Source organism: Paraphaeosphaeria sporulosa (assembly GCF_001642045.1).
Source record: "Paraphaeosphaeria sporulosa strain AP3s5-JAC2a unplaced genomic scaffold CC84scaffold_1, whole genome shotgun sequence".
In the NCBI taxonomy this organism is placed as follows: domain Eukaryota; kingdom Fungi; phylum Ascomycota; class Dothideomycetes; order Pleosporales; family Didymosphaeriaceae; genus Paraphaeosphaeria; species Paraphaeosphaeria sporulosa.
Window position 1 is genome coordinate 925,736 of NW_017253360.1, and position 13,699 is coordinate 939,434.

General features: G+C 51.9%; 3 protein-coding genes across 3 annotated transcripts; 2 read left to right on the forward strand and 1 right to left on the reverse strand.

The window, feature by feature from the left end:
* Nucleotides 1-8: 8 nt before the first annotated feature.
* CC84DRAFT_1107006 (DNA polymerase epsilon subunit B) lies at nt 9-2,471 on the forward strand (the record flags this gene model as incomplete). The annotated part of the gene is made up of 2 exons (XM_018175160.2): nt 9-771; nt 818-2,471. Exons 1-2 carry the CDS (start codon nt 20-22, stop codon nt 2,469-2,471), a joined length of 2,406 nt encoding a protein of 801 aa, XP_018041840.1. The 5' UTR covers nt 9-19.
* Nucleotides 2,472-3,394: 923 nt separating this feature from the next.
* Nucleotides 3,395-5,467, reverse strand: CC84DRAFT_1224615 (putative Hsp70 family chaperone). The gene is made up of 7 exons (XM_018183544.1): nt 5,409-5,467; nt 4,852-5,358; nt 4,267-4,794; nt 4,015-4,216; nt 3,910-3,969; nt 3,672-3,825; nt 3,395-3,615 (listed from the first exon to the last, which is right to left on the reverse strand). The coding sequence occupies exons 1-7, from the start codon at nt 5,429-5,431 to the stop codon at nt 3,413-3,415; spliced, it is 1,677 nt and encodes a 558-aa protein (XP_018041841.1). The 5' UTR covers nt 5,432-5,467; the 3' UTR covers nt 3,395-3,412.
* Nucleotides 5,468-6,294: 827 nt separating this feature from the next.
* On the forward strand, nt 6,295-8,159 carry CC84DRAFT_1253934 (uncharacterized protein; the record flags this gene model as incomplete). The annotated part of the gene is made up of 2 exons (XM_018184417.1): nt 6,295-6,841; nt 6,898-8,159. 2 exons carry the CDS (start codon nt 6,295-6,297, stop codon nt 8,157-8,159), a joined length of 1,809 nt encoding a protein of 602 aa, XP_018041842.1.
* Between the last annotated feature and the right edge of the window lie 5,540 nt (nt 8,160-13,699).

A 13,699-nucleotide genomic window follows, 5' to 3' on the forward strand; every position in this document is an offset into this window, starting at 1 on the left:
ACGCGTAAATTACTCGGCCATGGACGTGACGTACAAGCACTTCCAGTATCCCGCCCAACGACGACCAGACACAATGGCGACCGCCAGACGGCCAGAGAAACCCTCGGCAGTTCCCCCGAACCTGATTCCCTCGTCATCGCCCGCATTCGGCACGCCCGTCCACCCCATAAACCCCCGCCGGACGGCGCCCATACGCGCCCCGCCCGCGCTCAAACCTCCCGTGCGAGCCACCGTCCTCCCCATCGAGCTACCGCCAGCAACGCTGCGACCTCTCGCCTTCCGCACATTCACCAAAAAACACAACCTCACCCTCACATCCTCGGCGCTATCGGCATTGGCGAGTTTCATTGGGAAACACTGCGGGGCGGCATGGCGCGAGGAAGGGCTGGCCGAGAAGGTGCTCGAGGAAGTCGCAAAGGGATGGAAGAAGGACAACGCGCAGGTCATCGTCGAGGGCGACGGAGAGGCGCTGAAGAGGATATTGAAGGCGCTTGAGGGGTGCATGAGCGGAGGACGCATCGTCAATGCTTCGAATCTGAGCAGACAGAGCAGCTTCAACTTTGGACCCGATGCAAACATGAACGGGGCGCCGAGCTTGGACAGCAGGCCATCCTTGGACCACAATACAAGTTTTGGGATATCAAATTTGGAGGTCACCGACAAGGATGATGAAGAAGAGACACTCAAGGATCCGCGCGAATGGATCAAGGTCATTGGAGCGTTTGAGCAGCCCAAGTTGGTGTACAACGTGTCGAAAAAGCACTTCGATAGGTACGTCTTTCCAAGAATGTGCGAAGAGCACTATTGACGTGATCAGATCAACAACAAAACCATCGCTCTTCCCAGATCCATCACACAAGACGGACCTCTTCAGACAGCGCTACCATACAGTACACCAGCGCATACTCCGAAATGAGACCTTCCAAGCACCTACTTTTTCCGCCGCTCGGTCAGCTACCCTCAACAGAACAGGCTCAGTTGCTGTCTCTAGCATGAACACAATCACCCCTGTTGCGAATCTCCTCGGTCGCAGTGGAAGTACACATCTCCTCCTCGGCATGATAACCATCTCGCCCACAGGTACCCTCACGCTCTCCGATCTCACAGGCACAATAGCTCTGGATCTCCAGCACGCTCGGCCCATCCCGGAAGACGGCACCTTTTTTGCACCTGGCATGATAGTCCTTGTAGATGGCAGCTACGAGGAGAACCATGGCGATCCGACTGCCGGCTCGAACACTACTCTCGGCGGCACAGGTGGTATAGGAGGCACGATAGGTGGCAAGTTTATCGGCTTTTCCGTCGGCCACCCGCCCTGTGAACGGAGAACCGCGACCCTCGGCGGTGGAGACGAGGCTGAGAAGAACGGTACGGGAGGCCCTGCCTTCGGCTGGACGGACTTTCTGGGCGTGGGTTCCGAACGCGCAACGGGCTCGCGAATGAACCGCATAGCCTCAAAACTGCTCACACCAGAGCAAGCACACAACATCGTCGTCGCCTCGGACCTCCACCTCGACGTGCCCTCTACCCTAACCGCACTGCGCACCCTTCTCCGTACCTACTCACCCCTTCCTAATGAATCCACACCCGTCTACCCCCTCGCCATCGTCCTCATGGGCAACTTCTCCTCCAAAGCCACCCTCGCCGGCGTCCCCGGCGCCGGCTCCATAGAATACAAAGAGCACTTCGACGCCCTCGCCTCCGTCCTCTCCGAGTTCCCCCAAGTCCTCGCGCACACCTCCCTCGTCCTCGTCCCGGGCGACAACGACGCCTGGCCCAGCGCCTTCTCCGCCGGCGCCGCGACACCCCTCCCCAGGAAGCAAATCCCCGAGCTCTTCACCAGCCGCATCCGCCGGGCCGTCCGCGAAGCCAACAGCGAGGTCTGGGGCCCCGGCAAGAAGGCCGGCAAAGAAGGCGAGGTTGTCTGGACGAGCAACCCCAGCCGGCTGACGTGGTTCGGCGTGAAGGGGGAGATGGCGATACTGAGAGACGATGTGTTGGGTCGTCTGCACCGCACGAGCATCCGGTTCAACAAGCCCGACGCCGACCTCGACGACGACCTAGATCTTGAAGAGCCCGCGCCCGAGGCAATGGACGTCGACCAGCCCACACAACTCGAGCCCACGCCCGCGCCCCTGGCACAGACGCAGGCCCAGATCGACAGCGACACGCTGACCGCACGGGCCCTGACCCGCACATTGCTCTCGCAGTCCCATCTCTCACCCTTTCCGCTTAGCGTGCGCCCGCTGCACTGGGACTTTGCCCATGCGCTGAACTTGTACCCGCTGCCAAGCGCGGTGGTGGTCGCGGATAGCGAGGCTCCCGCGTTCGTGGTCAAGTACTGCGGGTGCACGGTGATGAATCCTGGGCCGATTGACGGGAGTGAGGGGCGCAGGGGGAGGGAGGGGAGGGCACGTTGGGTGGAGTATGATATTAGGGGGGGTGTAGGGGTCGTGAGGACGGAGGGGTAGGATGGTGGAGTGGGCATGGACATTGGATGGCGTTGGGATGGGTGAATACCGGGACTTGCTGGGTGGTAGTCATGCTGCGGTCGGGCGCTTCTTTATGGGTTCATGCATAGCGAATATCTCATTTGCGATTTGGCTTCCATGGTTTATGCAGCGCAGGTGTAGTGCCGCGGCTTGTTCAGCCTCGCCGTGGTCCGGAGATCACGCAGTGAGGTTCTGCCTTGCGCGCACCCGCCCCCGTCGCCTTTGGCAGGCAATAGAGCGGGTGGTCTGAGGGTTTCACTCGGTATGCTTTCTCAGGAACAAACAGGGGACTTGCTTTAGCTTCATCGAGAATCAGGCATCAAGAGCGTGCTTTTGCTCGGCGCGTTTTACCGCGTGTGGAGCGTGGTTGCAAGGCTTTACTGTTAGCGACGGCGTGCTGTGTACTGAGTATGCGCGGTTGGAGGTAGGACAGCAGAGATTGGGGCGGAGGAGGTTCTAGGAGGTGTTAGATAGTGGGACATTGAAAGGTGGGAGTCATCTACTACGACTTGGGGTAACGGGATTTGAGATGGCAAAGTTATTGCATCTGGAGAGGCTGAGGCATGGTATTATGTCTGTGAGTACGCTTGGATCCCGATCCTATGCGCGAAAGCTGTGATGGAAAGCTGTATTAAGACACGTTATCGATCTGCAGTAGTCAATGGTGTATGGCGAGTTGGATGGCAAAGAGCGCGATGGCGGATGTAGTGGGTTATATGGTGGTCTAAAGTTGATGGATTGCGTAAAGTGCGAATGCGTGGACCTGGCTCGTCAGACTTCTAGATTCGCTGCAGAGCGTTGGCAATATATGATAACCCTCCACTATAAGTTCCGGCCACTTTCATGAGTTTATGTTTGGGTTGAAGTAGTATCTACACCGTTGCGCAGCTCAAAAAATAAAGATTCCATTTCTATGCTCGTCAGGTAAACACGACGTTGGTTGCTGGGAATCGCTTTGCTTCGGGGGTACCCTTTCCGTACACACCACAGAACGACAAACTAGCCGCACGCAAGGTCATCTCGATGTCGAACCTTGCTTCGTAGAACTCTTGCGCACCTTTAGTAATTGTCGGGATGGAAAGGCCTCGTAGATCCATTTTGAATTTGGCAATCTCTCTCACGCCTACAAAGAAAACATCGTTAGTTGTTAGTACCCTCTAGCGAGACTGATCAACTTACTTGCGTCATCTCTATATGTACCTGGAATATCATTTTCGCACGTGTATATGCGTATGACTGGAGTGCACACCTGGTGCGCTGGAACTCCGCGCTGCACTTTGGCCACCTTGCAAAAGTCGAACGACAACGGTTCGCCATCTGGGATGGTCTCGCCCTGATATATGTTACCTAAAGTACTAAATTTGTAATAGAGCTGGCTCCAAAGGCATATGCTACGAAGAAATGATCATGCGCGTACCTTTCTAGCAAACCAGGTGATCTTTTCGATTTTGTCTCCGTCGTCTCGTTTTTTTCTGTGCTTTCAATTTAGTCTCTGAAAAAGTTGCTTGGTCACTAGGGGCACTTGCCTTCGGCTCTCCGGGTCTACGCCTTCTTCAAAGCTCTCTAAAGCCGCAGTCCCGTAGTGCCTTCCCGCTAGACGGGACACTACTTCCACTGTTCTGGTGGATATCACATTGAAGGCACCGTCATCATCCTCAGGCTGGAGATTCTTGCCCAGCCCAGCAAGACCAGCGACCAAGGCGCCACGAGCGATAGCAGTGTCACTGTTGAGCATCAGCACCGGTGCAATGAAGGCCCGAAGGAAGAGTATCACCCGTTATCGATCCGCTGCACTCTGATTTTGTTTCTGACGACAGCATCGATCTGTTCAAGCCTCCTCTTGAGGTACGGGTTCTTGCCGAAGCCACCCGCCAGCAGTACTGCCGTTACAGGCCGACGGGTATTGTTGATCTGATCACGAACGAGACCCTCAATCTTCGAGATAACTTCATCGAAAACATGCTTGCGCAGCTCTTCGGTCGTCAAGATCAGGATATTTTTCGCCACCCCGTGTGGCTTACTCTCTTTCAAGCCGTGGATTCTGATAACCTTTTCCTCTTGGTGCTCGTCTGTAAACTCAGGTTTTATCTGGTCTTCGAAAGCCCTCAGTGCTTCTACCATGAACTCTGAATCCCATGCAGGGTAGTCCTCCAGCTTTTTCTCGAGGTATGCTTGGAAAATCCGATTCAGAAAACTGCTCCCGCAGAGGCCTCCGGACCCAGTTGCAGCGCCAGCAAGTTTACAGTGGAGGATTTGGTCGCGCTTAAGGGACTCTATGGTGTAGGAAGCAAGGTCAACAGTACTGCGTGGTACATTGTTAGCTTCCGGGCACGATCTCGCGTATGCGGTGGAAACCTACCCTCCACCAGCATCACATATGACAAATGTGTCGCCTTCATTTATCCAAAGCATCTGCTGGATCGCGTATATGCAAGCAGCTTCAGGCTCTGGAACGAGCTGAAGCTGGCTGCCTTCTCCCATACCAGCCCTCTCGGCACAAAGACGTGTCTTCTCTTGCTCAGCGTGATCCCAAAGCGCTGGAACCGTTATGATATAGTCTCTCGGGCACTGGGCCGCATCTTCGCCGTACTGGGTGTGGAAGAATTGGTCTACCGCGCCCTTGACGCTGCTGAGATAGTTGACGACAAGACTCATGCATTCGTCATCCTTGACGACAGGCAGGGCTGTCTGGCTCTTATACTTGCGCATCAGTTCTGATTCTCGAGCACGACGCTCTTCGAAATCATTGCAAAGTCCTAATTTGAACCATTCGTGCATCTTGGTCCCGTGGCGTGCAGCATATTGCTGGGCTTGGTAACCCCACCTATATACCCCAGTCGTGCCACCGTTGTCGTAATGGAGGATTCTATGGCAAGTCAGTGATGCACTGGGATCACCGGATTGGTCGGTAATCACGTTGGGATCTTCTCTACTGTCATGGCCCCTCCATCTCCCCAATGTGTCAAGAGGTTTGGTAAATACGACTGCAGTTCGGATATCACATCAGCAAATCAACCTTTAGGTTTGCGCATGATGTTTCAACTTACTTCGAGGGTGTTGGCGTACGCAACAGATGTGAAAGTAGTTCCTAAAACTTTCCATCACTATCAGCATTTCTCGCTTCCGAAGTAAAAGCATACCAAAGTCAACTGCGACAACGATCCTCATTCGACTTTGACTTGCAAGCTCTTCGTCCCGCGGTAGAAAAGTAAGAGTATGATCTTTGGCCATGTTGAAAGGCTGTTATTTATCTTTCTTAGCGAAGGTATCAAGACTCTTCTAGATGCACTGACACAATCTTGAAGTAAACAAAGCCAAAAGCAGCATAAGCAGAGTTGCCCAGGAAGAAATAGCTTTTTTTGTTCGCGGCCGTGTAGGCTGCAAAAGAGAAGACGACCAAATGGGCTGATCTTTATCTGCCCTTCGGGTGTTACATGAACGATTGTATTGTTGGAAGGGGGTTTTAGCATCAGAAAAAAACGGATTGAGGATACCGCCGGCAACATGACAAATTTGCCCAAGCTAATCCGCGAAAGCCACATAAGCATGGTGCGACCCCTGCAAAAAGTCTGACTTCACCGAGCCTCGGGCATCTACATGCCATCGTTTTCACCGCCGGGATACTTTGGTGCTCTGCTGCAGTACAACCCCGCAGCTTTGGACACTCCTGAAGCTTGTTGCTCTCCACGTTCTCTCCTACGGCATCCGCATTCCGGTTGTGAAGTGTCAGATTTTTATCGTTGGTAGTTGTGAAGACAACGAAACTGGGGCGACCACCGTATTTTCGGCCCAGAACACCAGAATGGACGAGCACCCGAACCTAGCCACGAGCGAGATAAGAAGCCTGAGGAACCAGACCGCAATACTCCAGGACAAACTCGATCGCTCTCTGGCGAAGATAATGACGCTGCAAAGCGGCATCGATCAGGTCACAGATGGAGAGGTGAAGAAGCGATTCGAAGGTGTGTTCAGCTCAATTCAGAACTGGGTGACAGAGATTGAATTAGATCTCGTGCGGCAATCTCGAGACTTTCGTGACGACTTTCAAGAAGTATTGCGTCAAGAAGAAAAGGAGCCAGTGCTGTTGAGTCTCGGTCTTCGTGCATACGGCGAGGATAAAAGTAGTCGGTCAATGTGGGAGTTCGCCAGCATGGGGCATTTAGATACGCGATGGGTAGGCACTCTGGACACTTGCATCAACGTTGTCCTCTCCCGGTTCATGTGGCAGCGTCTGTACCATCGCGTGTTCTACTCACCATACCCTATTGGGTTAAATGTGTACGCACAAGATGGGATCGACTATATTTTTCAAGCCATAGAAGATGGCGATGATGGGGAATCTAAAGTCGGTTCGTATACATCGTCAAAACGTAAGTGTTCTCCCGTGAATGCTGATCGCGATTAGAAGCTGAGGCGATCTTGAGAGCCAACAAATGGAGGGCGGAATCAATGGCGACAATAGTATCTACTACAAGGTTCCGAAAAGATAAGGACGCAGAGATGCAATACCTTCTTGAGGATCTTTGGGATGATCTAACGCGTCGGCTACCTGTGATCGATACTGCGACGCTCAAACGACATATGGACAGTCTCTCGAACCACGTGGTTGGCCCAGCTGTTGAGCTGAAACAAACTATATCCTGTTCGTCGGTCGAGTATTGTTCAGTTGAGCCTGAACACGAGATACTGGAGAATGCCCGAGACGGTGATCGCTTTTGGGAATTTACTTTCAAAGACATTGTTGAGTGGAGAGACAAAGACCCGTTTGAAACATATGGAGGCCTGTTCCGGCTGTTTCCCGGCATTCGTCGAAGGGGAATGAAGGATACAGAGGATGTGGTTTTGGTCAAGCCAACCTTGCTTGTTTTGAACAGACAAACGATCGGCATGTTGCAAGAGTTCAGAGAAAGCAATGCGTGGACTCAGCATAGACGACAAGGAAGCCCAGGAAAGACTGGAACGGGTCCGTCTCGACAAGCCTCGCTTCCTCCCTCTTCCTCGCGCTCTTCGACGACCAAAACGAAAAGCGACCGACGCACTTCTCATCGCAAGCAGGATGAATCCTATCCAGAAACGAGTGGCTTAAGCCGCATAGTACGACGACTCACCCCAAAAACTAAGAGTTTCGGGCATGAGAAAAAGCTGGAAGACCTGGCTTTCGACACAAGACCTCGTCTCCATCGTCGTGGAACCGAGGACAACGAAATGAGGGAATCACCACCGAGGGAGACCAGAGGGAAAGATAAGCGGTCTAGAAGAACTCCAACACCTGCATCTTCGCGCAAGCCAAGTCTAGTCCAACCCTATCTGGAAGCTATGATTCCGCCTGGGCAATCGAGCGAGCCTCTTCCAGAATTACCATCTCAGCCGATCCCACGTGAGAGTCCACAAGAGAACTACGGAGAATACAGCACACATCTGAACGATGACACAGATATTCATGGTTCACTAACACAAAGACCGGAAGGTGAAGAAACCGAGCGTAGTGATACCGATTCGTCGGTCGATATCCTCTCCAATCTCGAAGCAGAGGGAGGAAATAGTGCGCAACAAACGAGAGCAGGACCAAAGGAACTTGTTCGGTCCCCCGGACTTACTGCACCAGGACTTCACCCAAATCATACGGCGTGGCGGAGATTGCAAGCTAAGTTGCCTCCTACGCTCTGAGACGAAGCCCAATACGTGATTGTATCATAGCTTAAGATTTTTGAAATTACAGTTACCAATCCCAATGTGCAATTATAGCGCTAAGCCTAGCAGTCGTGCTGACATAAATGATGTGAGCCAAGGATACGACGAAGTAAAGCAAGCGGCATCCAGACGTACGAGCATGTCCATATAAGCTTGATTCTAACCAACATTGAAAGCTCCAGATGCCTCGGATCCTGAACCATTTCCAGGTAAATGTTGCGTGTTGCTACCGCCTTGTCCAACACTCTGCGCGGGTTGAGCTGGTTGTCTCGCGGCTACCGTATGTCCTGTGTTGCCACCAACGTTGAATTCCCCATCGATCTCTTGCGTTGCGCCGGTTTCTCTGCCATACTGGTTATCAACTGCATTGAATTCACCGTTGTCTGGCTGGAATCCGACTCGACTCGGCCCTCGACCTCCCGTAAGGCGGTCATTTCTGAGGATGCCTCGTTCCCTGCGTGAAGGACCGGGGGGATCGAACGTGTAATCGTGTGGTCTGTCTGGGACAATCGGTTCTCTATTTCTAATCTCGCGTGTGCGGCTGGGCCGTCTACTGTTCTGTCTACTGCCAGCGTTGAAGTCGCCGTCGGGTCTCCGCGGGGCACCTGCACGGCTCGGTCTTCTAGTGCCAGCGTTGAAGCTTCCATCATGCCTATGTGATGGAGTGTGTGTTCTACTTTCTCGTCCGTTGAGCGCATTGAACTCGCCGTCCAATCTTGTCGGCACAAGTGGTGGCAGAGGATGCCCTGGTGGAGGATTTGGTGGATTCTTCTCAGGGTCACTACCCGATAAATAGGAGTCGGTGTCGCTGAATGTCCCGTGTCTCTTTGCGGTGCAGCAATAAACAATCCCAAGTAATAAGATTATCACCACGAGAAGCGAGACTATAATGGCAATAGTGTCGTTGTTTCGAACCATGATGGTGCGTCGCAGGCAAAATCAGACGAGGGACACCCGAAGGGGCCCACGCTGCTGAGACTCCATAGCCTTGTTATTAGCCAGTCTTCTTTCTTTACGAGCGTAACAACCAGCCCCCTCCAAGAACATCTGCAAGGCAAATTGTTTTGCCCGCATCTAGAAAATCTAGGCGAGAGAAGGCAATACGAGTGCACTCCGGTGAGTTAAAATATCAGCTGCTGCACACCATCGGAACCATCTGAGTGGATCGGGCTGCTGCAAACTGGCCAACCTTGCTGATGGCCTCGACTCCTCAGTAGATGGTCCGATAACGCTATGTTGATGAGCTCAAGTCAACATTAATGACCAATGGAGCGCGATTAGTGATCAGGTCGCTTCGCCTAGAACAAGGACTAAGTACAAGAAGTGTAGCACGGCTGGGAAATTATGGCGGAATTGGATGATGAGGACGACCCCACTTTTTGTACTCCCCTAAAATCGACTGTGATTCGACCAACCGGAAGGCTGAACTTGGGATTATGCCACTGTACGGCACAGTCAAGGCACCCCCAGTATCTGCTGCGGCCCGCAGAACATACTGGGCCATACCGTCCAACTTACAGCCAAGACCAAAGTGTCCTTCCAGCAATTGGTGCTCTCCGCGGACTATGGCTCTGGAGCGCCTTTTACACCATTATTGTTTTGCATTATGAGCCTTCCCGTACTAATGGGTAGGTTCCATCGTGCTCGTATTCGGAGTTCCCAGCCGGTTGGTGCCAATGTTTGGGAATTGGAGGTTATAGGTCGAAGGCATCCAAGCTACCATAGGTAATCTACCCGATCAAGGTGCTTGGCGGGTATGATGAAGCAGTGCTGTTGATCTTCTGATGAGCTTTCTGTGCTGATCAGGCATCGCTGTGGTTAATTGGGTGCGTGTAGTGTTCGCCGTGCACTCCCCCACGCAAAAGTCTGCGGACAAACAATGCACTATCCCAGCTAGAGGCGGACGATGGGATCGCTCTTTGAATTGTCAACCTATATAAAAAATACTCCAAGATTTTCATTTTTTGCACATATCAACGCCTACACGCTCAATTCGCATCGCCTTCCGCCAAAGGATCGACTCCGCCGCCACTTCCCAAACCTTCAGTGACTCCTACTTCGCTCTCTTCGGAAACAAATTCCATATCTCCCCGAATATCATCACTGTAGGACTCACCTATCCTCAGTCGCGCTACAGAAACGCACATCAGAAGTCGCCCCTACATGGCGGAGCCTCCTCACCTAGCAGCTCATCCACCCGTCCCTGAGTCCTACCCCACAGGTTCTCAAGCGCCTGGAGTTGGACCTGAAACTCTGCGCTCTCATGGATCGTCTCACAGTCTCTATAGTCGGGCTCGATGTAGCCGATGATCACGGCTTTGAAAGTGGTGTAGGTCTGCTGGCGCTCGTTTAGCCGGTCTTTGTGCGCGAGGACGACGGCGTGGGAGAAGAATCGGTGGGAACAATGGGGCCGGCGGGTTGTGTTAGCTTTAGCCAGGTACGGACGGATGTGTCAGCGAGGGTGGGAAGCGAGAGGGGAGTTTGATGGCACTGAAGATGAGAGATTCGATGTGGGCGCGGATTTGGTACTCCATGAGGTAGTCTTGTCGCTGTTGGGATTGATCAGGTGGTGTTTTTTTGGCTCATGGTCGATGATGTATGTAACGTTTTTTGGGAATGTGTAATTGAGGTGGGTTTGGAGGAGGCCAGGGACCGAGGTTTTGTAAACCGGGAGAACGTTTGTTGGGATGCAAACTTGAGGGTATATTTCTGCAGTATTATGAAAAGAGGCGGAGTACAATTAGCTCATATGTTACGTAGTCCATGTATCAAACTGTGTGAGGTCGTTGGACCCCGGTAACATTATGTATTTGGTTGCAAGCATTCCATTCACTTCTCTGCCCATTTGCTTGAATGGAAATATTATCCATCCAACCGAAAGTTTCTGAACCGCTAGCTCCATCGTCCATTCAAATGAAAGCACCCTCTTCTGAGCCTTTTTAGTTTCCTCCATCGTCTTCATCACAATTAATGCTTCGGAACGAAACACCAGGCTCGAAGTTCAACTTCTCCATAGAGTCATGAAAATTGTACCTTACCCGCCCCAACAGGGCACCCAGTGCGTCCAACTACGTCGCGGAGTATTCGCTAATCCTTTCGCATCTCACCCAGTCACTGTATCCATATTCATCCGTTTGGAAGCCATTGACCGTGACTCTGTAATTCGGTTCATCTAACGCGTCCCCCATGTGGATAGCGTAGGAGATGTAGCCTTTATGCATATGCTTCGCTTCGAAGGCGCCTAAGGCGTCAACATACGGTTCGATAGTGGAAAATTGGACGTGCCTATCATCTGTGCTTCTAATTTTTCGATGACTTTCAGCTTTATGAGACGGGCGCGGGGTCACGTTTCAGACTGCGGTTGTGGCTGGGCTAGTTGATGTAGGGGTTGCTACTGCTAAGTTTGCTGCTCAGTTTGCCGCTGACGCAGTTGTTGAGCCTGTTGCCAGCCCTGCTGATCAGGGACTTGTTGTCGAGCCAGCTGTTTGGGCCATTGCTGGGATCGATGTTAGCCTCGTTGATGGGCTTGATATCGATCTAGTTTGGTAGAAAAATCGAATGACATTGTCGGATAAGTTCTGCAACAGTACAAGATCGTGTGCCGGTCTCTGATCCCGCTCTTGTAGCAGACGTCGTGGAAGGATTAAGAGCGCCACTTGGTGCACATGCCATCGATAAGGATAAGGAGGAAGCCCTAGTTTGCGAGCTGGTGTACCCTCCTGTGTTGCATATATGCCTTGGGGACATGGAAGTCATGTGACCCGGCGTAAATTTCGTCAACGACTGGGTCCTTCGTACTGGAGTAGTCCACATCGCGTGCGTGAGAGCGGAATATGAGGCCTTATATTGGCATAGAAATTTCTCGGCCATGTCCATCCGTCACCAAAAATCTGTGAACACCGTGCGGTCTTTGCTGAAGGAACATGCGTGCCTACTATCACCTTCTGTAGAGATCTAAAAGCCTAACACATCTAAATTTTCCCGTGCGAGATGCGCATAGTACTGGTCTTAGCCGTAAACCGCGCATAACACTTTAATTCCGATATGCTGTTTCATTTCGCCTATCTAGTCCACCGACCGTACCAAACATTCTTCTTTCGTGATATGAATTACCGCTCTTAAGTCGTAGAGGTAGAGGTGTTTCCAGCCGTCACGTTAGTTGCCCAGGCCAAGCACAAGAAACTCGGCCAAAATCTCACTGCAAATCATCGTTCCCAAGCGGAGAAGTGAATACATACAAACCACTGGTATGTTTCAAGAAGGTCGGAGTCCAAGGAATGCCGTTGATTTCTCCGACATTGGTTTGGCTGACTATAGTCCTATATGCCATTTGACCAGTGTACTGGATGGATTATCCTGGAAAGCTGAATTTGTGGACCACCTTGAGCAGATGTCAGCAAACTGCGACAAAATCTGTCTCACTTTCACGTCCTACGGATCGGATACCATCTGCGTCTACCAAGAGATCAATTTTGGTATCAAATCCATCTTCAAATCGAATGCTAATTTGGTTGCTCATTGAATATGCTACCCCAAAAAGCCTTTTAGAAACATGTACGTGAGCTTGGTTCACATTCTTCAATAAAGCAGATTGAAGCCTTGCTCGCACGAGGCGACAGCTACGAAGATGGGTAGGGGTATTCTTGGGGGGACATTCAGTAGCCAGAAGCTCCCCAGTTCCACCGTTGCTGCCATCAAAATTAGTCCGACATGGGGAAATCTGGAGGGGCTCTCTGTTTTTTGCCGCCTCTGCTCGCTGACGCGGTCGGATGAGCGAAAATAATCGCTTGTAATAAAATTCGACGCAGCCACATTCAGTTCAAGCAATTTCCAAGTTTGCTGTTGCAGCAAGATTCCTCCTGCGGTATCGCTAATCTGCGGTTTCTTCTCGTATAAGTCCCAATCGACAAATGGGATTCGCTAGCTCGATCACAACTGCTAATCCACCAGGTCCGCCCCCTATGATGGCGACTTTGAGTCGACGTTCTGAACCCATCCCAGAATGGTTGGAATTTCATCATGCACCTGTTCAAGAAAAGTTTCTTCCAGGTGACCGTCTCACGGCATGGTGTTTCAGCCAGCGAGGCTGCATTGTTGATATCAGTAGTGGGTCTCTGTTTCTTCTTCGCACACCATATACAGGGATAGCAGAGATCAGAAGTGATGGAAGAAAGAGGAAAATCGCAGAAGGTCATGTCAAGCATTATGGTGCACGCTCGGTGGGTCAGACATCAAGCTGCGATTGCCTAGGATGACTACATGGACGAAGTGCACTAAACCCGGGCGGGCGCCGTGTAACGTATTCCATATCTGAATGACTTCCGCTACAACGAAGATTCTCCTTCCTTGGAAACAAAATAGAAGTGGCTGGTTATAGGCATTGCTGACGGATTGTAGTCAAGTTTGGGCGTTCATGTAATGGCACACAACGGGCTGCACGCTTGCCCTAAACAGGACTAGGCCATCTCAGTAAGGCGGACCCCACGCGGGAGGATTCACCGCACGATCTACAAGGC

Excerpts from the sequence above, each read along its gene's own strand:
- CC84DRAFT_1224615 (XM_018183544.1), bottom strand. The coding sequence starts at position 5,431 with ATGACAGTAGAGAAGATCCCAAC. Across the intron at positions 4,217-4,266 it reads GTGCAGCGGATCGATAACGG|TGACACTGCTATCGCTCGTG; the intron begins GTGATACTCTTC and ends GATGCTCAACAG. Across the intron at positions 3,616-3,671 it reads TACATATAGAGATGACGCAA|GCGTGAGAGAGATTGCCAAA; the intron begins GTAAGTTGATCA and ends TTTTCTTTGTAG.